This window comes from Pseudophryne corroboree, chromosome 5, assembly GCF_028390025.1.
Source record: "Pseudophryne corroboree isolate aPseCor3 chromosome 5, aPseCor3.hap2, whole genome shotgun sequence".
Taxonomy (NCBI): domain Eukaryota; kingdom Metazoa; phylum Chordata; class Amphibia; order Anura; family Myobatrachidae; genus Pseudophryne; species Pseudophryne corroboree.
Genome location: NC_086448.1, coordinates 562,650,879 through 562,676,323, shown reverse-complemented (window position 1 = coordinate 562,676,323; position 25,445 = coordinate 562,650,879). Strand labels below are relative to the sequence as shown.

The 25,445-nt window shown below is 42.2% G+C and overlaps 1 protein-coding gene across 3 annotated transcripts in view; it reads right to left on the bottom strand.

The window, feature by feature from the left end:
* Positions 1-25,445, bottom strand: part of CARMIL1 (capping protein regulator and myosin 1 linker 1) — a 581,945-nt gene that overhangs the window by 270,410 nt on the left and 286,090 nt on the right. For all 3 annotated transcript variants that reach the window (XM_063923281.1, XM_063923283.1, XM_063923284.1), the window contains 7 exons: positions 22,061-22,158; positions 21,857-21,927; positions 20,936-21,009; positions 8,248-8,323; positions 7,586-7,674; positions 5,687-5,781; positions 1,171-1,257 (listed from right to left, as the gene is read on the bottom strand). In XM_063923281.1, coding sequence (XP_063779351.1) covers positions 1,171-1,257; positions 5,687-5,781; positions 7,586-7,674; positions 8,248-8,323; positions 20,936-21,009; positions 21,857-21,927; positions 22,061-22,158 — 590 coding nt within the window. The remainder of the gene's footprint in view (positions 1-1,170; positions 1,258-5,686; positions 5,782-7,585; positions 7,675-8,247; positions 8,324-20,935; positions 21,010-21,856; positions 21,928-22,060; positions 22,159-25,445) is intronic.

Below are 25,445 nucleotides of genomic sequence, written 5' to 3'. Positions count from 1 at the left end.
GGAGACAAGGGTCTTGGAGAGAAGGGAAACTGTCAGGAAACAGAATTCCTGGACAGGAGACAAGGGTCTTGGAGAGAAGGAAAGCTGTCCTGAGCAGGAGTAAAGTTGGGGAAAATCCCTATTTGAAGATAAAAATGTCGGGAGTTGGTTCAGACCACTGGGACACCCCCCTTAATGACTAATTAGGCACTTAGACGGTTTTATTTCTTTTTATTTGGCCAATAATGCCATGTCGTTTTATAGGTGAAAAAATGGAAAATGCAGGAAATTGGTATGGGCCAAGTATATGGGGTTGATTTATGAATGGGACAGGTATTTTTAGGCTTGCAGATGGGAATCATTGAAATTTTTTATTGCAATTTTTTTCAAAGTGGCTTAAACTGTGATGTAGATATACTTCCAGCAGTCGGGATCCCGGTGGTCAGGATACCAACACCGGAATCCCGACCCCTGACAATGCTGCCAGCTGAAATCCCGGCTAACAGGGGCTATTCCCACTTGTGGGTGTCCACGACATCCGTAGAGTGGGAACAGAAGCGGTGGCAAGCGCAGTGAGCCACCGAGCCGGCAGAGTGGTGAGCACAGTGTTCCCGCAAGGGGACTCTTTGCGCTCGCCATGCTGCCGGCATACTGTCGGCTGGGATGCCATTGTCAGTATACTGACGGCCAGCACCCCGGCCGCCAGTATATCATAATGAACCTCTTAAACTGACCCAAATATATACAATTACCATTTTTATGTACTCCTAATTTAAGCAGAGCAGAGGTTCAATGGGAACAGATACAAAGCGATAGGGAAGAGGACAAGGTGTCAGAGGACAGATATAAAGTGATAGTACGCACAATTTACTTCATTTAATATTTTTTTCCCCAAATGTATCAATAAAAAAAGTTTTATTCTAGTGATGCAATGAAAAAAATGCTGATACTCTAGAGCGCCGTGATTCAAGAAGGATTGGGAACCACTGGTATAGACTGTGTGCCTACAATATGCAAAAATGTTTGTGTTCCAGAGTCTTCACAAATCTTTACACCATTGACGCTGTAATGTGCTAAAAGTTGTTACTGAAATATGTTTTTGTTCTGCTTTGGATTCTTAGAGTAAGGCATTCAATATAAAAATTAACTGCAAAGCAAATATCACAAAGAACAACATAATAGGAGGGTTACCTTTTGATGATATTGAGGTTTTTGACAAATTTAAGTGCATCAATCCCTTAGGGAGCTTGGCAAAATGTATACTCAAAAAAGACACACCTGTAAAAACATAAGTCAAGTTTTAAAGATAGATTTTTTTTTTCTGCAGATATTTAAGTATATCAATGCTTAAATCAATAGACTACATTAACCAATGTGGATACAATTACTTGGCAGGAGTAAACATAATTGTAAAACAAGAACAGTATTAATTCTGCTTTAGTAAGAATTAATTATTCAGAGTTGTAAAAGACTGAAATGTACATTAGGTTCACATAAAACTATGGAGGTCATTCCGAGTTGTTCGCTCGCAAGCGGATTTTAGCAGATTTGCTCATGCTAAGCCGCCGCCTACTGGGAGTGAATCTTAGCATCTTAAAATTGCGAACGATGTATTCGCAATATTGCGATTACACACCTCGTAGCAGTTTCTGAGTAGCTCCAGACTTACTCGGCATCTGCGATCATTTCACTGCTTGTCGTTCCTGGTTTGACGTCACAAACACACCCAGCGTTCGCCCAGACACTCCTCCGTTTCTCCGGCCACTCCTGCGTTTTTTCCGGAAACGGTAGCGTTTTTTCCCACACGCCCATAAAACGGCCTGTTTCCACCCAGTAACACCCATTTCCTGTCAATCACATTACGATCGACAGAACGATGAAAAAGCCATGAGTAAAATTCCTAACTGCATAGCAAATTTACTTGGCGCAGTCGCAGTGCAGACATTGCGCATGCGCATTAAGCGGAAAATCGCTGCGATGCGAAGATTTTTACCGAGCGAACAACTCGGAATGAGGGCCTATGTCACACTCTACAGATCACAAAGTTTAGGGATGCACAAAAATGAGAGAACAAAAACTAGCCTACACTGAATTATAAACAAAAAACTACTGTATTTTGGAAGAACAGATCTTGAACACCCTAAGGAGCATTATTCTGCAATGCCATAGGCAAATGCTTCCATACCTTAATAAACATAAATTGATATGAAAATTTTTCTTGAATTCAGTTACTGGAAAGAATTAAATCTCAATAAAACCTCTGGCAAATGCCAAACTTTTGTAATTGTGGAGCTAATAACACCCTGTCTCACCCATTCATATATTTTCTAGGATAAGAGGCTTGAAAAGAAAGAGGCAGAATGTGCAGTACACAATGACTATAGTTACAGAAATTTTACAGGAAGATAAAAGGTACACGTCACATACATAACAACATAATTGCAGGACAGGAAGTACCACTGTACTGTATTTTTACATTTTACTGTAATAACAGCTATTAATTCACCTTTGTCTTTCATATACATAGAGTATACAGCACGATCAACACTGAAAACTCCTAAAAAAAGTCTCCTGTCTAATAATCTATGATTATTTTTTCAAACTATTGTGCACTACCAACTAATTGAAAGTAATATCTTAATGGTAATGCTGTTCTAGGCTCTCAAGCTGTGGTACATGTAGCTAGGGGGTAGCTCTGTGGTACATGTAGCCAGGATGTAGCTCAGATAAACTCAAGAGGTATTCCAGACTGTTTAACTCATAATAATCATTGGGGCAGATGTACTAAGCCTTGGATTGAGATAGAGTGGACAGAGATAAAGTACGAGCCAATCAGCTCCTAACTGCCACATCACAGGCTGGGATTGAAAAATGACAGTTGGTTTGACTGGTACTTTTTTTATCTCCATCCAAGGTTTAGTAAATAGACCTGTGCGGTAATTGCACAGCGTAGAGGAAATGAATGGCACGCGGGTCCTGACTTACTAGACACTCACTGCAGTGTTTGCTGCGAGGATACTCAAGGGACCTGTATCTGCTTCCCACTCCTGTGACAGAAGGGTTACCTGGGACTGAACTGAAGCACCGGGTCCGCCGCCCTCGCGCTGCAGTGTAGAATCAGAAGTAACACTCGGAGCACTCTGCACCACACAAGTACTACTAACACATGTGGGATAGTTATACAGTATATCTCCTTGAACAGATGAGTTCTATGTGTGGAGCTGTGGGTTCTTCTCAACACATTTCAGCCATACTAGTGGACTTTTTCAAGAACACTCCCATCTGAAGAGTTGATCCTAGATATGCTATGTTTTGTCCCGGTGATGAAATCATATTGGTCGGGATTTCTCGTAGATGCAGTCACCGATTGGCAGGTTGATCTGTCCATTTCATAAATTACAAGAAGTTGGTAGCCACTCTCCAGTAAAACAAAACAAAAAAAACAACAACATTTCATCATCCTTTACCTTTTTCAAACTCTACCAATCTTTGTTCTACCTTATATACTTAAATATTTTTCAATACAATTTCAGATGTCACGATTTATCTTGGCATCCTCGGGTATGATTTAAGTTACTCCAAAGCCCCACACACAATGGCTCCCTTGGTATTCTGAATGTACGCCATTCTGAGTTCAGTCATGTTCAGCCTGCTACCTATATATCAGTTCCAGTACAGTTCTAGCGCGAGGCACTGCTGTAGTATTCTGAGATATTCTGTTTTATCACCGACTGTTACAGTGCTTCCAAGTGCCAAGTCTTCAGTCTACTTCCAATAAGTGACTTCAAGCAAGCCTTCTATTTTAAGGGTTCAAGTGGACTGTTTTTGTTAAACAATACTTTTGTCTGTATATCAGCTCAGTGAATTATATATTGCTTCACTACCTCTCTCAGCATAACAGCTCCAAGACTATCTCTGGGACTCTCTGCTCACAAAACCATCAGTGCGACAATAGATAGTGGTTGTGTCTTGAGGGCCTTTTCATTAAGGTCTCCATTAGTGTGGTTGACTCTGGGTGCTGGGGACTGGGTACTGCATCTATGTCCCTCTCTGAGGGTTTAGGCTCCAGGCACACAGCTCTGGTATCGAGGTTTTGCCATTTGTAGTGGATTCCAGGTGGGTCAGTGAATAAATGTTTTACTCCCTGCTCCTGAGATATCAACCCTATGGTCCTGAGGTTTAGGCCTGGGGTTGAGATCCCCTCAATCCCAGGATTGAGGATTGAGCTGGTGGTTTCAGTGGTTGCCATCCTCTCTGATGACATTAGGTCACTTCCTGGTTATACACTCTCATTCCAGTCCATGAGTCCTGACACTTCCTGGGCTAGTGATACACTCACTCAATTCCATTATCACTTCTCAGTCCAGTCCATGTGTTCTGACTTGGATCTGACCATCAAGTCCGTGACAATATTACACTTTGACCATTATAAAGGTTTATTTATTTTCCTGCGCTGGTGATACACTCACTCAATTCCATTATCACTTCTCAGTCCAGTCCATGGGTCCTGACACTAGGTCACTTCCTGGGCTGGAGATACACTCACTCAATTCCATTATAACTTCTGAGTCCAGTCCATGGATCCCGACACTAGGTCACTTCCTGTGCTGGTGATACACTCACTCCGATTCCATTATCACTTCTCAGTCCAGTCCATGGGTCCTGGCACTAGGTCAATTCCTGGGCTGGTGATACACTCACTCAATTCCATTATTACTTCTTAGTCCAGTCCATGTGTTCTGACACTAGGTCACTTCCTGGGCTGGTGATACACTCACTCAATTCCATTATCACTTCTCAGTCCAGTCCATGTGTTCTGACTTGGATCTGACCATCAAGTCCGTGACAATATTACACTTTGACCATTATAAAGGTTTATTTATTTTCCTGCGCTGGTGATACACTCACTCAATTCCATTATCACTTCTCAGTCCAGTCCATGGGTCCTGACACTAGGTCACTTCCTGGGCTGGAGATACACTCACTCAATTCCATTATAACTTCTGAGTCCAGTCCATGGATCCCGACACTAGGTCACTTCCTGTGCTGGTGATACACTCACTCCGATTCCATTATCACTTCTCAGTCCAGTCCATGGGTCCTGGCACTAGGTCAATTCCTGGGCTGGTGATACACTCACCACGATTCCATTATCACTTCTTAGTCCAGTCCATGTGTTCTGACTTGGATCTGACCCTCAAGTCTGTAACAATATTACACTTTGACCATTATAAAGGTTTATTTTCAACATATTTCAGTTTCCAAGAGTCACATTAAGATGTATTACATGCCAGTTACTATAATTTTATATATAATATGATTGCTAAAGATCAAGTTAATTTAACTGCAAATGAAAAAATTATGAATATGAAACAGCTGTAAATTAGTCTACAGACTGCCTTACAGAGAGGATAAGATGGCTTCCTAGGTTCTTTACAAGGATTTGCTATCTGCCATACTAGGTCCGTATGAAAAGGCAGCCGTTCTTCTCACTGAAAACTAATTCTAAGTTACAGTGTCTAGAAAATTATAAGGAGAGCTCACAGTGAATTGAAAGAGAATTATCACTCACGTGTGAACAATATATTTACAATATAATTAAAGTAGGATACCTTGTTACAGAGGAAAAAGCCAAGGGAATGAGCACAAATCCCTTTATCATGTATGGCAAAAGTGAAAAAAAAATAAAAAAATACAGTTACTTTACCTCTGTCTTCAAGAGGGTTGTTTGCAAGGTTTATAGTATGTAGTCCTGAGTTTGGATTGTGTGCAAGGGCATTGGACAACTTCTGTGCAAAATCTCTGTAAAGACACAAAAACAAGAAACATGATGGAACTGGCTTGCATGTTAAACGTAACGTTAGTTCCTCATTCTTCTTTAATTTCCTGCATTCTCTAAATATTCCTGCTGAACGGGCAAAGGGCATTAATCGGAGAGTAAAAGAACATGGGGTCAGTTTTAATATCACTGATAACTATTTTTGTGTGTAAAGCTCTTTATTACAGTAAATTGGTAATAGGTTTGTTTGTCAAAGTGCATAATGTGTCCAATTACAATAATGGGTTGAACAATGAATACTTCTAGAGGGGAGATGTATCAAGCCTAGGAGAGAGATTAAGTGAAGATGCCCAAAGCACCCATGAGATTCTGTCATTTTTTGGCAACTTTTTCACTTTATCTGTCTCCGAGCTGATTCAATCGTCAAGTCCTTTTGCTTAGTGGAAACAGCTATGTTCTGCTCTACACATCAAGAAACGCCATGAAAACGTGCCTTCTCTTCTCTCTATCTACTTTCAATAAATGCACTCAGCAAAGAGAAATGTTGCTTTTGTACTGCTGCACAAAACTACTGCTTTGCTAGAAACCATCCCTCCTCCCAACACCAAACTCCTGCAATTGTCTTCTCTTCTGCAAAGTATGTCATCCTCCTTTACCCATGCATGACATTCTAGACATTGGATGCTTTGCCCTCCATAAATTACTTTTAGATCTTCGTAATAGAAAAACTGCATATGTTGTACAGCAGATTAAGATTTTCTGTCATTTTTGTTCAATTGAGCTGTGAAAAATACTCAAAATACAATCACATACCAATTTTTCTTGGGGGGGAAATGCAGGTTCCGTTCATATATTATACAGCAATGTCAACAACATTTGCTCTTTACAACACGTTTTCCAGTTTTTCAAACAGTTATTTTTAGTCAATGAGAATAAAAAGGCCAGACTTACTTAGCAGATTTATTTAAAGACTAGCGAATGCGTGCGGCTTCGCCTTGCGTGGAGGTCTGTTGTTGCTCAGCAGAACTAATTTTACAAAGACAGTAGTGCCATCTAATATATTGATGTATATTTTATATTGTACACATTAATCACAACATTTCTTTGTAAACAATATTTGCTTTTTTTCTTCATGAATTCACACAAAAAAATGCTTGGGGCTACTAACTCGTGAGCAAACTACGCAAAGTTGCCCATGGGCAGAGCAGCTGGTCCTGAGATCTACGCCTGCAGCCCTGCCCCTGTGACTTGTTGATCGTCATAGTAAAGCAGACACTTACAGGAAACTGCAGGCACTTGAATTGAAAAGGCAAATTGTTGGGGATAAGGGGAATATACACTGTATCACCTGCGCTACATCCCGTTATAACTCTGCCTCAATTAGTTTCCTTGCAGGGGAGTCACTTTAAGTCGGGTTCTGTTGCATAACTTGGGTGTAGTCAAGTTCCGCAGAAGCATGATCGGAAAACCAATTTTTAGTGCGCCGAGTGTCAAGCAACTCATTTTTCCTTTATTGCTCCTCTCCCTGATGTCACATCGAGATCATACATACCTCAGTTTCTTTCTAGGTCACTAAGCTATCCCATAGTTAAAACGAGATCAAGATTCATCCTGCAGTTTTTGCGTGATGCCAGAATGAACAAACAAAAATTAAGAATTTTTGTGTTCATCTCCTTAGTTCATAAACAGTCCCTCCAAGTATATTTCTAAAAAAAAAATTGCTATGTACAGACACAACCCTACAGTTTTATTATATGTATAGATATCACCATTAACAACTCTTGCCCTATTACATCGGAAATTTTATATTTTCTCACCCACACTTACAGTCTAAGTCCAGCATTTTCTAAAACCAGTTCTTCCAAGCGACTGGATCTGCTCACCACACGCAGGATTTGATCACAGACATCAGTGGACTGAAGTGAAAAAGAAAGTACATACAATTGTCAGATGATAAAAACACTGAAAACGGAGCTTCTCCCAAAGCTAAAATTAAGTGACTTATTTATACCCCTTTTGGATTGACAATAGCCGGGTCGCACCCGGGAATGTGTACACGGGTGCTTCCCAGGTGCAACCTGGCTTGAGACCCCTTCAGACTTGCGGCCCAACCCGGCATATTGCCGGGTTGGTGATGTCACCGCTGACGCTACCGCAGGCGGTGCTTGGGGATAATCATCTCCAAGCACCACCTCCTCCTATGCAGAGAACGGGTGCCGGGTCACCTTGACCCGGCTTACCCGTTCACACTGCACCGTATCCCGGGTCGATTCCGGATTCAACCCAGGTCGAGACCTGGGATGAAATTTCCGGGACGCTCAACCCGGGATATTCTTACAGGACCCTTTCACACTGAGGAAATTCCCGGGTTGACGCGCATTCATGTGCAATAACCCGGGAAATATTTATCAGTGTAAAAGGGGTATTACTGAACATGAAAAAGTTGAGTTCTTGAAATGAGAAAAGAACTTTATATACGTAGTACTTACCAACTTCAGATCCTTTGATGATAACTTGGTAAACCATTGATTGTACTCTAGTGCTGCTACAATAGGTATCAAATCTCTGTAACACAAAGTGCAGAAACAGTACTTCAGCAAACAAAAGAAAATTGTACAGTGAGCTCTCCACAGCATAATAAAGAAACAAATACAATGGAAATGAGGCACTGGAAATGAAAGTGCAGAAAAAAGAAAATCGATAAAAGATTAGCGAGATATAGCGGTCTACATTCATTCATCAATGTACGTTTATTCATTTAAATGGAAACAACATTTGAATATATGAATGTGGAATTACAAAATAAATACAGGCACAAATATATATATATATATATATATATATATATATATATATATATATAAATTAATATATATATTTCCTAGGCAATTATATTTTAGTTGATGGAGCCAGAAGATTTATTTATAATAGGTGTCATCTAAAATGATTGCCTGACTCCCACATACCATAGAAAAAATAATCTAAGGAGTTTAACATATAAGCACAGATAAGTGCATACAGATATGTCCTCATACATCTTTGCTGCAGATCTAAATCTCTCTGCACATGTTACATCGATCCCACCTGCAATGCAACTTGGTTTTACCCAATTGCTAACTTTTTTGCTAACTCAATCACACCCCAATCACACATAATATACAAGTGTCTCATATCACATTAATCAGCACAGTCTCCTTGTGCGTCCTAGTCGCTTGGGTTGCGAGTAAGATGCATTTTCTTCAAAATAAGAACCCTGAAGTTACAGTAGTGGCTCACTCCATTCTTGCCTTCTTTTCAAAAAGCATTTCAGGGAGAGTGTGAAAGTAACATGACTTACATCCAAATGTAAATGAGCCCCAGCGTTAGTTAGATCTACTTGTTGAAGAAAAAACATTGAAGAAAAAACACTGATATTTTTCAGGATTTGTTTGTGTATTGTGGTTTACAAGAGGTTCCATATACTGTAAGTGGCCATGAGAAACCTTATTTCAAATGTATGTAGCCATAGGGATCATTGTGCCTTATAACAATGCAGGGAAATGGCACTGATGAGACCATATTAATGTATGTATCTCTGATTTCTTTTTCCCTTCCCAAGAATGTAACAGCTGCATAATGGGGATAAGGTGCAATCAGGGAGATTGTTGGTCCCTATTCAGGGAGTGGGGGAGATTGATACCAGTTCAGGGAGTCTCCTGGATAATGAGGGAGGGTAGGCAACTATGGCTCACTCACACCAGACATCTCTCACTGCATGGCGTACTGAATCTAGATGTATGAGGAAACATCTGTAAGTACAGTTACGTTCTTCACCTGCTAATCAATTAAAAAGCATATAATTATTCACCAAATTGCAGTGGTTTTGGTTTATAGTTACCATAGGCATTTCTATAATGGGTGCAAGGTGTGCGGAGCACATGGGTCCCTGGTCCAGGGGGGTCCACACCGCACACCCATATATTATACTTACTCCTTCCAGAGTCCCGCGACGGGGACCCAGCACTGCAGACACAAATCACTTGAAAAATAGGCGCCGTGGCCAAAGTCTACTCACTGCCAGAGAGGAGGGGGCCCACAACGGTGGCTGCAGGTGGGACATCTCATCTCTTAAAATGCCCGATTGTTACGTTAGTTAGAGAATTAAGACTAATCTTTATGGTGATTATATTATTAGTAAATAACCTTACTGAGAGCCTTAAGTGGATATAAATAAGATTTTATACATCTGCAGCACAGTTACAAATAGACCTGAATCACTGTTTGGTTACCAAGGGATTACATAATGCCAGAAATGCATCATAAGTATCTGGTGTTGTTGGGATTAATTTGACATTTTAGAAAGCAAAAACATGAAAGATGGAAAAAATATTCTAGCCTGCAATTCTGGTCAATGAGAGACCAGATTCAGTAGGAATTTTGAGAGATTAAATTTTTTTTAAAGGAAATACATGTGGGAGACTTATCCTGACATAATGTAAAACGAGTGCAATAGAGGATGAAGTCAATTAAGGTGCTCAGTGTGGTATAGATGTGTCCTCATACACTATGGCTGCAGTCATGCCAAACAGTTTTTCTCAAAGCATGGCAACAATCTTTTTCTTATCTTTTGTGATAGGAAGGTGCGTTAGTCGCAACGCAATGAGACTATGAAGCAGGCATAGGCGTGAGCACAGGGGGTGCCTGGTGCGCACAGGCACCCCCTAATGTCCGGTAACCCCCCGCACGTCATGTCTGCGATCCAATCATCGCTGTCTGTGTGCTGCTGTTGTAGCAGTGCTACTACAGCAGTACACTGATAGCAATGATTGGATCACCTCCTGCATCGCAGCCCAGGCTGTTACAGTCATCCCTTCCTGTTGCTCCGCCGGTCAGACTCACAGCTGAGCTCGTGGACTGTCAGCCAATCAGGAGTGGCTGCAGCAGGAGGAGCTCCTGATTGACTGACGGTCCGCGAGCCCCTGTTGGCTCGCGGTCCGGCACAACATTTAAAATGCAGTCAGCGCAGTCACTATCTCAAATTATCCAGCCCCGCACTCCCACTTTGCTCCAGGGCACAGGCTCATGTCTATGCATGGATGCAGTAGCCTGAGTGACTGCCGCTACCGATATCCCTGGGTGCCGATACCCACTCCCGGGGTGTCTGTGAGTGTGAGCTACTCCCCCTCCGGCTTATCATATAGGAAGCGGTGGACACTACTTTCAAGCCACTTCACTGTAAGGAAGTGCGCCTGTCGGATGATTGCCATAATGTGGATGCGGTCTGTGAAGAGAGCAGGCTGTGGGGGTGTTAGCAGAGTACAGTATAACCGGTATCTCCTGGGACTGAGACCAGCGCAGCAATGTTGGGAAACTCGCTGGTCTATGTTAGGAGGCTGTGCTATGCAGTAAGTACTGTACATGTACCATTGTTCCACTGTCAGGTGTATACCTTATCCTCTATCCATGAACACGTCAGTTAGGGAGAAGGTCTGGCTGTGATGAGATGTCTGGGCTTCTTTCACTATAGCTATCACGGTGTGTGCCAGGCTGATGTGCATGGTACTTGTTACCATACTGGTTTGGTTGTCTATATAATGTACATGTGTCATCATATACAATCACGTATTTTAGAAACAGAAATGAAATGGATAGTAGTGGGGCTATCACTTGATTGTAGTGTGGTACAGTAGTTGCCTGTCCCCAGTTTCATAACATATCCTCAGCAGCAGACACTCATATATAGACCACATCTGCTGTATCTGCCTATTTCATCTTATACTCAGGTGTATGATGTATGTACTGCCTGTCACTGCTATAGAATATACTTTTGCTATTGAAGAGAACTGTACAATATTTATATGGGCAGACTAGATGGGCCAAGTGGTTCCTATCTGCCGTCAAGTTCTTTACTTCTATGTTTCTATCTACTTTCTACATAAGCACACTGGTTTATGTAGGAACAGGAACTAACCACCGCTGTTTGGGCCAATCATAGCTGCTGCTGCTGTGCAGTTAGCTGGCAGCAGGAGATATAAAATCAGATGAGGGGAGAAGAGAGACAGTAATGGAGGACAGCGCAGGGAATTAGCTGTGGCAGAAGATGGATAGAAGAATGACTAAAGAGGAAAACAGAAATGACTAAGGGTGGGGGAAAGAACAGTTATGGGGTGAGGGGAGTCAAGCAAATAAAAAGCTGGAAAAGGTACAGTAGAGAATAGAAAAGGGAATGAAGGAATGAAAAAAAAAAGCACATGCAAGAAAAGATAGAGGCAAGCAGAAAAAGAGAGCTTAGCAGAAAAAGCTGTGTGGCTGAGTAAGGGGGACAACGTGGTAGAGAAAAGGCCTTCCATTGGTGATAGATCACAGCATGAGCAGACCTACAGTTTTTTATATTTATATATGTATATGTTTGTCAGTGAAAGGCTGCGGCACTCACAGGTCTTGTAATCTGTATGCAGGTTATATACTTGTCCACCTCATCTTGCTAATATATGGTGCTAGGCATGCCCAGTAGGCGGTGCTAGGCATACCCAGTAGGCGGTGCCAGGCACACCCAATGGGTGGTGCTAGGCAACCCATTGGGCGGTGCTAGGCACGCCACTCCAGTTGTGCACCCCCTAATAAAATGTGCTGCACACGCCTATGGAAGCAGGGCCGTCTTTTCAAATGGACCCAGAAGTATAAGGCCCCTTTTTCCAGGGGTACCAGATTTTTGAAAATTGGCCCTGGGGAACCGGAGATATCCGACTTCAAAGCAGTGGTCCCCATCCAAGCCTGTTAATTGCTCTTCCAAGCTAGATATCTGAGTGTTTCTGAGGGTATACCCCAAAAGCTGGGACTCTTCCCTTTCGGTGAACACTGGCAGCTTGTCTCCCCTATGCCCATTCCAGTAGCTGGCCCCTGCTCCAGCTCCACACGTCTGGTACGCAGTTTTATACTTTCGTCGGTGGATTGCTCTGGCTCCTGAACTCTGATCCCCAAGTATCCAGTATCTCCAGAAAGGTGGGACTCTCTAGGTTTTTATTCCATTAAAAGCTAAGAAATCTGTTTCCTGGAACTGGAGATATCTGTTGTCAAGCAAGCTGCAATCCCACCAGAAAATTATGAATATCAAGACTCCCCTCCCCTGCGTATTAAACACCTCCTACCAACCTGGAAGTTATGTACCGGGGCCCCTTCATTCATCCCAATGCCCCCTTTTACAGTTTAGTGTTCGCCTTCCCAACCCCCACCATCTGTGCAGTAAAGTAGTAATTAGCAGAAATTACTGCTCCAGGTCCTACATGCTGAGCGGAAGATAGAACACCCCTACCACCCACGAGACATCGAAGCTGCCACTGATAGCACCCCTCACCCCAACTGCTGGAGGGTGGGTAGGGGCCCCAGTGCATTGCTTTGCCCAGGGGTCTACACTGCTGTTAAGATGGCCCTGTTATGAAGCACCAGGAAACTGCACGGATTACAGTCATTTGATATGCGACACTTGTATATACAGTATGTGTTCTACTGAATCTGAAGCTGTATACAAAGTGTTACGATGCAACAGCTGTGGCGTTCTTATCTACACCAAGTTCTGTTGTGCTTCATATACAGACTCAGACGCACACAGATATAGAAGCGTCACATATCAAATAAATCAGTGCAGTCTCCGAAAAAGACGCTCAATGCTCACTCGCGCCAGGTGTCTTGTGCCGCATGGTGTATTGAGGCTAGGTGAATGAGGACACATTTTTATATATACAAGATATTACAGTGCAATATAGTCCAAAAATTGTATTAGAGGGTGCTATTTACAATTTCTCTAACTAAAGTGTTCTAGTGTCTATATTTCATTATTTCAAGATAGTTACAATGAAATACAGTATAAGTAAATCACTGCATTTCAACCACATGTTTAGCACTACAGTCACTGGCAAAGTGATAGTACAGTTATACGGCACTACACAACCACTTGTTGTTCACACGGGTCACACAAACAATATACATTGATCAGAACTTAACTTAAGTGTGCAAGCGATTTTGACTATGGGCGATTTTGGCTAACTTATTCAAGCAAGGGGATGCTTTTTCTTTTCCAGCGACCTAGCCAAAATTGCCTTGCCTGCATAGTCTATTTTTAGCAGCGATAGCGACCTGGCGGGGACGCGCATCGCTATCGCTGGCTGTGTATACACAGAGCGATATGCACTAACTTTCTGAGCGATTTTCACTATATAGTCAAAATCTCTCAGCTATATCGCTCCGTGTGTATGGACCATTACAGTTCATGTTCACAGCAGGAATTACTTTTATACAGTAAAGTGCAATACTTTATTATTGAAATTCGTGGTTGGAACATATTATACATAAGGAGCAGCAGAACATAATCTGGCAGATCCTCTATCCACTCAATGATTTATTTGGAAAAACAATGTTAATTCCCTTTTAGGCATTGCGTTAATTTATAAACCAGTTTGTAATGACACTAGTAAAGACACACGTAATTATGCTGTCATGCAAGCTAATTAATATAAACCACGTTTGGGCTTCTTCACAAAGGTCTTTGACATGTTTACACTAACAACGGGCTTGTCCTGACCTTAAATGCAATCACTGCATTATGTAGATGTAATGATGTTGATGGAAACTCACACCCAATGGCATTTAATTTAAAACAACAGTGTCACTATGAAAGCTGCTTTGGATGTCAATCTCTGCACTACATAATCATCATCCATGACCGCCACCAACTCTGTTTCCTCAACACTTACCATCTATCATAGGGACACACTGTAAGCCTTGACAAGAAGGGTCTTGTATTTACACCTTGTATCATTGTCAATACTTTCTTATCCATCAGCACTGGCCGCCTTGCATTCATAGAGATATTGTTGTCATACGATTAGTTAAAATATTAATTGAAATGCCCCATATGGTCTCTGTGCTTTTATTGCAGTGCATTTTCCCTGTGTACTGTAGGAGTTCAATGCTTCCCTGAGCCGATTACATTTCGTTCTTATAACTTCATAATTAGTTGAGTTCCATTACAAAAAGTTTAGGGGTATATTTACAAAGCAGGAATAGCCCCTTACACTAGTCAATTTACAAAATGGGGTTCTGCAGAGAAAACAATGATTTCTTTGCGATCCCATCAGCTGCACAGTTTACCGCGTCCTTGTACAAAGATACAGTAGGGATCGCAGTGTGTGGGCAATTTACTAACCGGAGAAAGCCTAACCTTTCACAGTTATCGTAGAAAAGATTAGCATGTGAGCAGCGGTACAAATGGTTAGTTACCACTGCAATACCATCTTCTATGTAAATATAACCCAGGTGACCTTCAAGGAAGCAGTTTCTAATTGGTAATCACTATTTTCAAGGTGTCCCCTCACTTAGATATAAGAAACCACAAATCATTTTAGCTAACCATAAAGTGGAACAAATATCTCAGTATAAAGCTAAGTGAGAGAAAAGTCTTTCACCCCTCTCTACAAATACTTTATAAATATATCTAAAATGTTTCTTTTGCTTTTATTTTGTGTATTACATAAAGAAATGTATTATTTAAAACTCCTATACATTAAAAACGTCAACCCAAAATCATACACTTACACTTACAAAGGAATCGGTATGTGATACCGCCGCACAGGATGCTGAATGTCAGGATACCGATATCGGTATCCCGTGCGCCAGTATGCGGCAGGGGGGCGAGCGCACCGAATCCTCTTGCGGGCTCGCTGCGCTCGCCATCCTGTGGGCTCGGGATGTAAGCTTCGCTCACCATAGGTTCTATTCTCCCTCTATGGGTGTCGTGGACACCCACAGAGGGGGAATCACCTACCTCGCCGATATTCTGGTGGCGGTATAGTACCCCAGTCTGGATCCTGGCGTCGTTATTGCGACAGCCGGGATCCCGACGGGTGGTATGTTAACCGTATACCCTTACAAATAAACTAAATATACAAAGTATATATAACACACTTAAGCCATATTTACAGTACAGAGTACGTCTGAATCAAATGTAACCAACAAATAAGTTGAGCAAGCTGAAAGATACAATACTAAGTCTTACAACAATCTCTGTGGTAACTCTGTTACATGTAAAACGATTATTTTTAGATTATTACAGCGGTTATATGATTCATGACAAGATTGATCCAACTGAATGAAAAGGTATTTTGTAGCTAAAAGTTACATTTACTTATGTTCACAGACTTACAGTATATTGACAATGCAACAAAGATGACAGTGAGTATGTTAATCAGTTCTGAATTACTTTAAGCAAACAAACATAAAAAAATCTCTCAGGAAGTCTGATCACTACATTATTTATACTGAGCACCAAGGTAAGGGGTATTTATTTCTAATATTTAAATACCCAAGCCAACTGATTTGAATAACTCATGTCGGCCTTGACAATGACCAAATCAATAACTAAACCATTCAAGACAGATGTGAATGACTAAATATTCTCTGTAATGTGGTGGGTAATATGTGTGCACTATATAAAGACCTATTAATAAATAATAATCAACCCGTAAACATAGCCAGATTAAGGGGGGATGCAGGCATACTGTACCCCAGGCGCCCCTATGTCAGTGGCTCCCCCAGCCAGAGCACACTAACACTAGCTTTCCGTCTTAAGCAGCAGCAGAACCAGCAGCCAGAATGCAAGCAGGACAGTATGCAGTGCAGGCAGAGAAACAGGAATATCATGTTTCATGAGCTACCGACCGAGCTATTTGACCAGAGGAGAGATAGGGGGGTATACACGGGAGATGTAAAGGGGGGTATACACGGGAGAGATGTGTGCTGAGCGAACCGCTCAGCACACATCTCTCCCGCCGCTCAGCACAGCGCGATGTGTGCTGAGCGATGCGGGAGGAGGACGGGGGCCGCTCACTTCACCCAGCGGGTGAAGTGAGCGACCCACTAGATTGGCCTGCATGCAGGCTCAATCTAGCAGCGGCGATAGCGATGTGCGGGGCCGCGCATCGCTATCGCTGAGGGGGCTACACACGAGTGATCTGTGCTTAAAATCTAAGCAATCTAGTCAGATTGCTTAGATTTTAAGCATGGATCTCTCCGGGAGTACCCCCCTTAAGTGACACAGGAATCCCAGCTTCTCCTCCTCCCCGCCTGGGTGTCTGAGTCCAGTTTAAACTGTTATGCAACAAAAACATTTGGGTCTAGAGTTAGAAACACACACAGGGTCCTCCTGAGTCCTGTCCCAGTGTGTAAGTAATACATAAGGCTGCTGCTATTCTTGCATGTGACAAGATAAATGATTTTATTTTTCTATGTGTATTTTAGGGTTAAGTTGTCTTTGTTCCACTACAAGAAAAAGTTATAAAATAGTTGGCTTTTAATTAGGTGGAGCTATAAACAGTATCCAGGCATTATTAAACTATTAGTTAAAACTAATATACACCATTGGTTTAAATTTAATATACACAATCTATATCTCCCACCATGACCTATTCCAGGAGGGACAAAATGCTCTCAACCCTGAATTCTTTCTTCATTTATGATTAGAATCACCGGTGTTGAAAATAAATACCTTTCTTATCACAGTGACGCCAATCCTATATGAAGTGGGATGTCCAGGTACAGCGCATTTTGTCCATCCTGGAATAGGACATGTTGGGAAGTATGCACAATTTAATATACATCCCCCACCTTCCATCGGGGCTCCACTGTCTTAAGTGCCCAGGGCACCCCCATGGCTTAATTCGGCCCTGCCCGCAAGTATAGTTCTAAGATGCATGGAGAGTGGTAGTGAACAGCCAAATGTCGCTGTAAGCCAATTTGTCACAAATGAGCTCAGAGCATGCTGCCCATGAATATATTGGGAACACAGCTACTGTATAATGGTACACGTAAGTACAGATATTTACATGTGTTTTCGCAGAAATGCAGCTTTTGCATAGGATTCTAAACTAACTTTTACAATTTTTACACCCCTTTCTCGCATTCTACTTACATGTATATATATATTTTAAATAATGTAAGAAAATATATTAGATAAGCAATATATACTTAGCATTTTAATCTGCAGATAATTAGTCACATTTCACATTCAAACACAAATGTGCCAGGTTGAGAAAAAAAAGCATATCTGTTTCTCATTGCTTTCAGGCATCACCAAGTTCCTGGGTGTGATAAAGCTATAAATTACATAATGTGGCCATTGAATATTCAGGCAGACAAGACTTGTATTTAATACGCATTAAAAAAAACCTGAAACATTTCCTGCAGAGTCTCCTAATCCTAAATGTGTTCACACCAGATAGATCAGCTGTGGCAGTGTGTGAGTATCTGTATCAGAACACGCACAGCATTCGCATAACAATATCCTCCAGAAAGAGAGTATAACACATCAGCCAAGGATCAGAGGAAGTGGGGAAAAATGAGTGTTTACCCTAATTAGGTTATAATATAAATATATGGCTAATCCATCACAAATAGCCGGCAATACATAGGCTTACTGCACTGACTAAGCAGCTCATTGCCTTACTGTGCAAAAGCCTGCAACACTGATTCTAGCTATTTTTTAACACTGCTTATAGAATACAATGTAACTATATAATGCAATTTGTACATGGATTATTATAAAAATATCTCAGCAGAACTAAATAGTGCACTCTCCCTTTAATATTTTTTTCTTTCACATTAGGATGATATCCAATCCGCGGTATTTTACTGTGGCTAACTATTTATACTGTATATTGAGACTGAAGGTAACTTTCAGCCTTTCACGAAGGATATTAAGATGACCATTACTGAATAAGTCTACCGAGTGTTGTCATGATTCCAGTGTTGGTCATATGACCCCGGCATCCCATCCATTGGGATGGTGAACGTATCCCAATTAGACAGATTAAAGCTAAATGCTGGTCTTTAGAAAACAATATTTATTAATGGTAATTCTGAGAAACTAGCAGGGCAGGTACCGTAGTTTACAGTACTTTTGCTAATTGCATGTTATGCTCATTTAAACTAAAAGGTCGCTGATAAGCAATTAAGCATTGTTCACTATTTTAGCATTATGAAAATAATTTGTTTTTAGTTACACAAACTGAAATGCAATTGATGCTGTAACTGAATTAGTGGCATTTTAATCAATTAAATAAACAGCTATAAACAATTATAAATCTACTTATTATGCAATTTCCCAACATTGCGAGCAATGCAAATTTCTGTTGGATTCCATTTTGTTCATCCTCACAGTTATTGTTATAGAGTCACCAGCATTGCACTCACTAGCTTGGGGATGACGTTTAATGTAACAATATCCAAAATATTTATTTTTTTCAAGGCATGATCTAGTCCATTGTGTTGTAAGTGTTATTTATCAAAGTTTTTCCGCAGGACCATACTGAGGATGATACAATCTCAGCTGCTGCTACCCAGGGTGCAAGGTTGAAGGGATGGTGTGGTTGCTACCCTGGTGAACTGTCCTAGTACGGCACTGGTTTGTTGTTTAACATTAACATTAGGTTTGGAGAAATGACAATATATAAATGAAAGCAACAAAACAATATCAGCACATTGATGAAACTTGTATGTCACCTTACTAGGACTATGGGGGTTACAGTATGTTATATGTTCCAAGATTATGGAACCAGGGTGATTTCATTGAGTTGACCGCTAAATTTAAAACCTTAAAACGGATTACCGCTTTTAAATTTAGCAGCAAACTTGCTGAAATAATCGAATACATAACCCCAGTAATGGTGACAGTCAGTAGGTCGACCACTTTTGGTCAACATGGACTGAAGGTCAACATGAAAAAGGCTGACACAGAAAATAGGTCGGCATCAGATTTTTTCAGGACGTCTACTACGTAACATCAACGGGAACCCCAATTATTGCACCAATTCGCTTTGCTCGCCGTGCTTCGGGCAAGGTTACTATTCCCAATTGTAGCCCACATGGATTGTGAAGTTTGAAAACTTCATATCGAACTTTTCCTAAACTGACCTTCTGTCAATACTAATCTTGGAACTGTTTCGACATAATGACTGTCGACCTAAGTGTGGTCGAGCTAACAACTGCATACCGTGAAAAACTTGGCCGAATTCCCTCAAAGTTATTCCTTACCTTTAAAGGGGTGTAGTATGGTATGCCGGCTGTTGGGATCCCGGCGCTCAGTATACCGGCGTCGGAATCCCGACCGCCGGCATACCGACAGCTGGGCGAGCGCAAATGATCCCCTTGCGGCCTCGCTGCGGGTACGGTGGCACGCTATGCGGTCCACGCTATTTATTCTCCCTCCAGGGGGGTTGTGGACCCACAAGAGGGAGAATAGCTGTCAGTATGCCGGGTGTCGGGATTCCGGCGCCGGTATACTGAGCGCCTGGATCCCAACAGCCGGCATACTAAATACCACTCCTTTAAAGAGTAGGTCTATAACTAGAAAACGTACTTATGTATACACTGATTTATAAATGTTAATGAAAAGGAGAAAATCTATGTGCTTGATAGAGAACAAAAAAGTGTTCACAATGAGCTCTGCAAACATAAATATTGTCAACATGCTGAAATGATCAAGATTTATGGACACGCATACCCCAAATTCAATGGAAACTAATAACACAGAAAGCTAGCTGGCATAACAAACTAGGATTAGATTGGCCAATATCCCACTCTTTGGAGCATAAGCACAATGGTTGATTTGCAAATTGGCGATCAGCCAGCACAGTATTTTCTGCCAAAACACAGGACCAGCATCCGCTCAGCAGTGCCTAACTGTGTGTGCCATCAGTCATCGGTTCATGGCAACCAGCAAAGGGAAATGGGAGATGTGGATATTACTGTCACCAAGACATGAAACACACAGACAATGTGTGAGATTCTGTCAGGCCAATTCTCTTCAACAACTAGGAATATAGCAAGTGATGACATTTCAGATCTCCCTACTCGATGGCTAATTCATCAACAGACAAAGAACAACAGTCTAAATTATCATTAATGTCTACAATCCTCAGATCCCTGTATGACAACATCTAAAGGCCCAATAAGTGTAACAAGCACATAGATACAAAATAAAGACAACTCCTCACATTCACAAACAAATATTTACGTTTCATAACAAAATGCAATAGATTTCACACAATATGTAAACTTGCTATGTATTTAGAAGTGTGCAAACTATTGTTGTATGTTATTATCCATTTTTAGAAAGCTGATGAGAGGGCATTTGTTACATTTGATTACCTGTGATCCAGGTGGCTGAAGTCTTGCAAGTTCAGCTCCTTTGTATCTTGCGTTAAGTATATTGTATCTACATCCTATAGAGATCAAGAGAAACAAGATTTTTCCCCAATTACAATGACCAATATTCTGGTGAAATAAACTAATTATAAATAGGGCTCATAAACAAGGCTGATGCACCCATTGTCTGTTCATTTCAACGGCACTCCATTGAAAAGCAAGAGCGAATAGTAATCATTAATCTCCGTAATCACTTACAATGCCTACAAGTGTTCTTGATGTCCATTGGCATAGTGTGAATGTTTGTATGGCAATAATAAAGAAGAAAAAAGTACCTGCCTTGTCAGCAGTACATCCAGCATTTGCATGAATGACAATGCACTGAGCTGCAATCAATGCTTACTTTACATTGAAAAACAAAGGACCATAGGTGCTTTTCATGGATGCATATTCTTACGTGTAACTGTAATAGGGTGTGAGCTCCAGGAACAAGATCTCGGCAACTAACCACTTAATCGGCAAATATTCTTCAAAGAAATGGTACCAAAATTGCGTATTTGTATACAGGTATTAGCTATAATAAATTTACACACACACAAACACCTTAACAACACCATAATAACAGAGTGTCAGCTACACAGACTAGGATAGATATATATATATATATATATATATATATATATATATATATATATGTAAAACAAAACTACTTCTGGGGACGGCACCATAGCTTCTGTGCAGTGCCAGGCAGGGGTGGTGCAGTGCTTCCTGGTCACTGTGGCCAGCAGTGATCGGGACAAATTTGGGGCAGAGTGGTGGGTACAGAGGTGCAAGAAGGTCTCTCTGTGATTGGCAGCGGGTGGGCTTTTCTGACATATCACGGATGTGCACCCTATTACATATACCCCTACTTCAGATACCTACCCACTGTACATCCTCTCTGTACGGCATTCCAAGCCAGTCGCAAACACAGGCGTACATCTGAGAAAACCCACCTGAAAAAATAATAACAGTATGAAGGAGTCAGGATGCTGTTACAGCCAAGACCGATGTCCCATTTATCAATTATTATTTAAGTCAGTTTAAGTCATAAATGTGTAAGTGATTTAGTAAGAACTTGTTGCATACCACAGGGGCCTACTTCGGTCACCGTCTGGCTATCCCACAGAGCTTGCAGATTTGCCAGTCTGTCCGATGGCTCCATGGTTACTTTCTTCATAATTTTTCTGTGCAAAGAATTGCAGAAATATATAAGCTATATTTTTAGGCTCAACATAAACTTTTCAAACAGTGCAAACACCACAAACCATAACAGCAAAGTATACAATCTCATACATTATTAAGGGAGATAGAGCAAATCTTCTAAAGATGAGAGCTAGCAGATGCTTGGTTGCTATGGTCTACTTTTACACCTATCATTTCACAGAATGTATTTGATTAATAAGTTAGAAGCGGATTGGTTACTATAGGCAACTTCTCCGCTCTTTAGAAGGTGAGCAAAAATAAGATTTTACTTACCGGTAAATCTATTTCTCGTAGTCCGTAGTGGATGCTGGGGACTCCGTAAGGACCATGGGGAATAGACGGGCTCCGCAGGAGACATGGGCACTTTAAGAAAGAATTTAGATTCTGGTGTGCTCTGGCTCCTCCCTCTATGTCCCTCCTCCAGACCTCAGTTAGAGAAACTGTGCCCGGAAGAGCTGACAGTACAAGGAAAGGATTTTGGAAATCCAGGGCAAGACTCATACCAGCCACACCAATCACACCGTATAACTTGTGATAAACTTACCCAGTCAACAGTATGAACAACAACAGAGCATCAGTTCAACCCTGATGCAACAATAACATAGCCCTTATTGCAGTAATAACTATATACAAGTATTGCAGAAGAAGTCCGCACTTGGGACGGGCGCCCAGCATCCACTACGGACTACGAGAAATAGATTTACCGGTAAGTAAAATCTTATTTTCTCTAACGTCCTAGTGGATGCTGGGGACTTTGTAAGGACCATGGGGATTATACCAAAGCTTCCAAACGGGCGGGAGAGTGCGGATGACTCTGCAGCACCGATTGAGCAAACAATAGGTCCTCATCAGCCAGGGTATCAAACTTGTAGAACTTTGCAAAAGTGTTTGAACCTGACCAAGTAGCAGCTCGGCAAAGTTGTAATGCCGAGACCCCTCGGGCAGCCGCCCAAGAAGAGCCCACCTTCCTAGTGGAATGGGCTTTAACTGATTTTGGCAGCGGCAATCCAGCCGCAGAATGAGCCTGCTGAATCGTGTTACAGATCCAGCGAGCAATAGTTTGCTTTGAAGCAGGAGCACCCAGCTTGTTGGATGCATACAGGATAAACAGCGACTCCGTTTTCTTGACTCTAGCCATTCTGGCTACATAAACCTTCAAAGCCCTGACCACATCCAGTAACTCGGAATCCTCCAAGTCACGAGTAGCCACAGGCACCACAATAGGTTGGTTCATATGAAAAGATGACACCACTTTTGGCAGAAATTGTGGACGGGTCCGCAATTCTGCTCTATCCATATGGAAAACCAGATAGGGGCTTTTATGTGACAAGGCCGTTAATTCTGACACACGCCTAGCCGAAGCCAAAGCTAATAGCATGACCACCTTCCACGTGAGATATTTTAACTCCACCGTTTTAAGTGGTTCAAACCAGTGTGATTTCAGGAAACTTAACACCACGTTAAGATCCCAAGGTGCCACTGGAGGCACAAAAGGAGGCTGAATATGCAGCACTCCCTTTACAAACGTCTGAACTTCTGGTAGAGACGCCAACTCTTTTTTGAAAGAAAATGGATAGGGCCGAAATCTGGACCTTAATGGAGCCCAATTTTAAGCCCAAATTCACTCCTGACTGTAGAAAGTGAAGGAAACGGCCCAGCTGGAATTCCTTTGTAGGAGCATTCCTGGCCTCACACCAAGAAACATATTTTCGCCATATACGGTGATAATGTTTAGCTGTCACGTCCTTCCTAGCCTTTATCAGCGTAGGAATGACCTCGTCCGGAATGCCCTTTTCTGCTAGGATCCGGCGTTCAACCGCCATGCCGTCAAACGCAGCCGCGGTAAGACTTGGAACAGACAGGGCCCCTGTTGCAACAGGTCCTGTCTTAGAGGAAGAGGCCACGGGTCCTCTGTGAGCATTTCTTGCAGATCTGGACACCAGGTCCTTCGTGGCCAATCTGGAACAATGAGGATTGTTCTCACTCCTCCTTTTCTTATTATCCTCAGCACCTTGGGAATGAGAGGAAGAGGAGGGAATACATAGACCGACTGGAACACCCACGGTGTCACCAGGGCGTCTACCGCTATTGCTTGAGGGTCTCTTGACCTGGCGTAATACCTCTGTAGTTTTTTGTTGAGGCGGGATGCCATCATGTCCACCTGTGGCAGTTCCCACCGATATGTGATCTGTATGAAGACTTCCTGATGAAGTCTCCGCTCTCCCGGGTGGAGGTCGTGTCTGCTGAGGAAGTCTGCTTCCCAGTTGTCTACTCCCGGGATGAACACTGCTGACAGAGCGCTTATGTGATTCTCCGCCCAGCGAAGAATTCTGGTGGCTTCTGCCATCGCCACTCTGCTCCTTGTGCCGCCTTGGCGGTTCACCTGAGCCACTGCGGTGATGTTATCTGACTGAATCAGAACCGGTTGGTCGCGAAGCAAGTGCTCCGCTTGACGTAGGGCGTTGTATACGGCCCTTAGTTCCAGGATGTTGATGTGAAGGCAAGTCTCTTGACTTGACCACAGACCTTGGAAATTTCTTCCCTGTGTGACTGCTCCCCACCCTCGGAGGCTAGCGTCCGTGGTCACCAGGACCCAGTCCTGAATTCCGAATCTGCGTCCCTCTAGAAGGTGAAAACTCTGCAGCCACTACAGGAGTGACACCCTGGCCCTGGGGGACAGGGTGATTAACCGATGCATCTGAAATGTGATCCGGACCACTTGTCCAGTAAGTCCCATTGGAAGGTCCTCGCATGGAACCTGCCGAAGGGAATGGCCTCGTATGATGCCACCATCCTTCCCAGGACTCGAGTGCAGTGATGCACTGACACCTGTTTTGGTTTTAATAGATTCCTGACCAGTGTCATGAGCTCCTGAGCTCTCTCTATCGGGAGATAAACCCTTTTCTGGTCTGTGTCTAGGATCATGCCTAGGAAAGGCAGATGAGCCGTAGGAACCAACTGCGACTTTGGAATATATAGAATCCAGCCGTGTTGCCGTTATACTTCCAGAGAAAGTGATACGCTGTTCAGCAACTGCTCTCTTGATCTCGCTTTTATGAGGAAATCGTCCAAGTACGGGATAATTGTGACACCTTGCTTCCGCAGGAGCACCATCATTTCCGCCATTACCTTGGTGAAGATTCTCGGGGCTGTGGGGAGACCAAACGGCAACGTCTGAAATTGGTAATGACAATCCTGTACTGCAAATCTGAGGTACGCCTGATGAGGTGGATAAATGGGGACATGAAGGCATGCATCCTTTATGTCC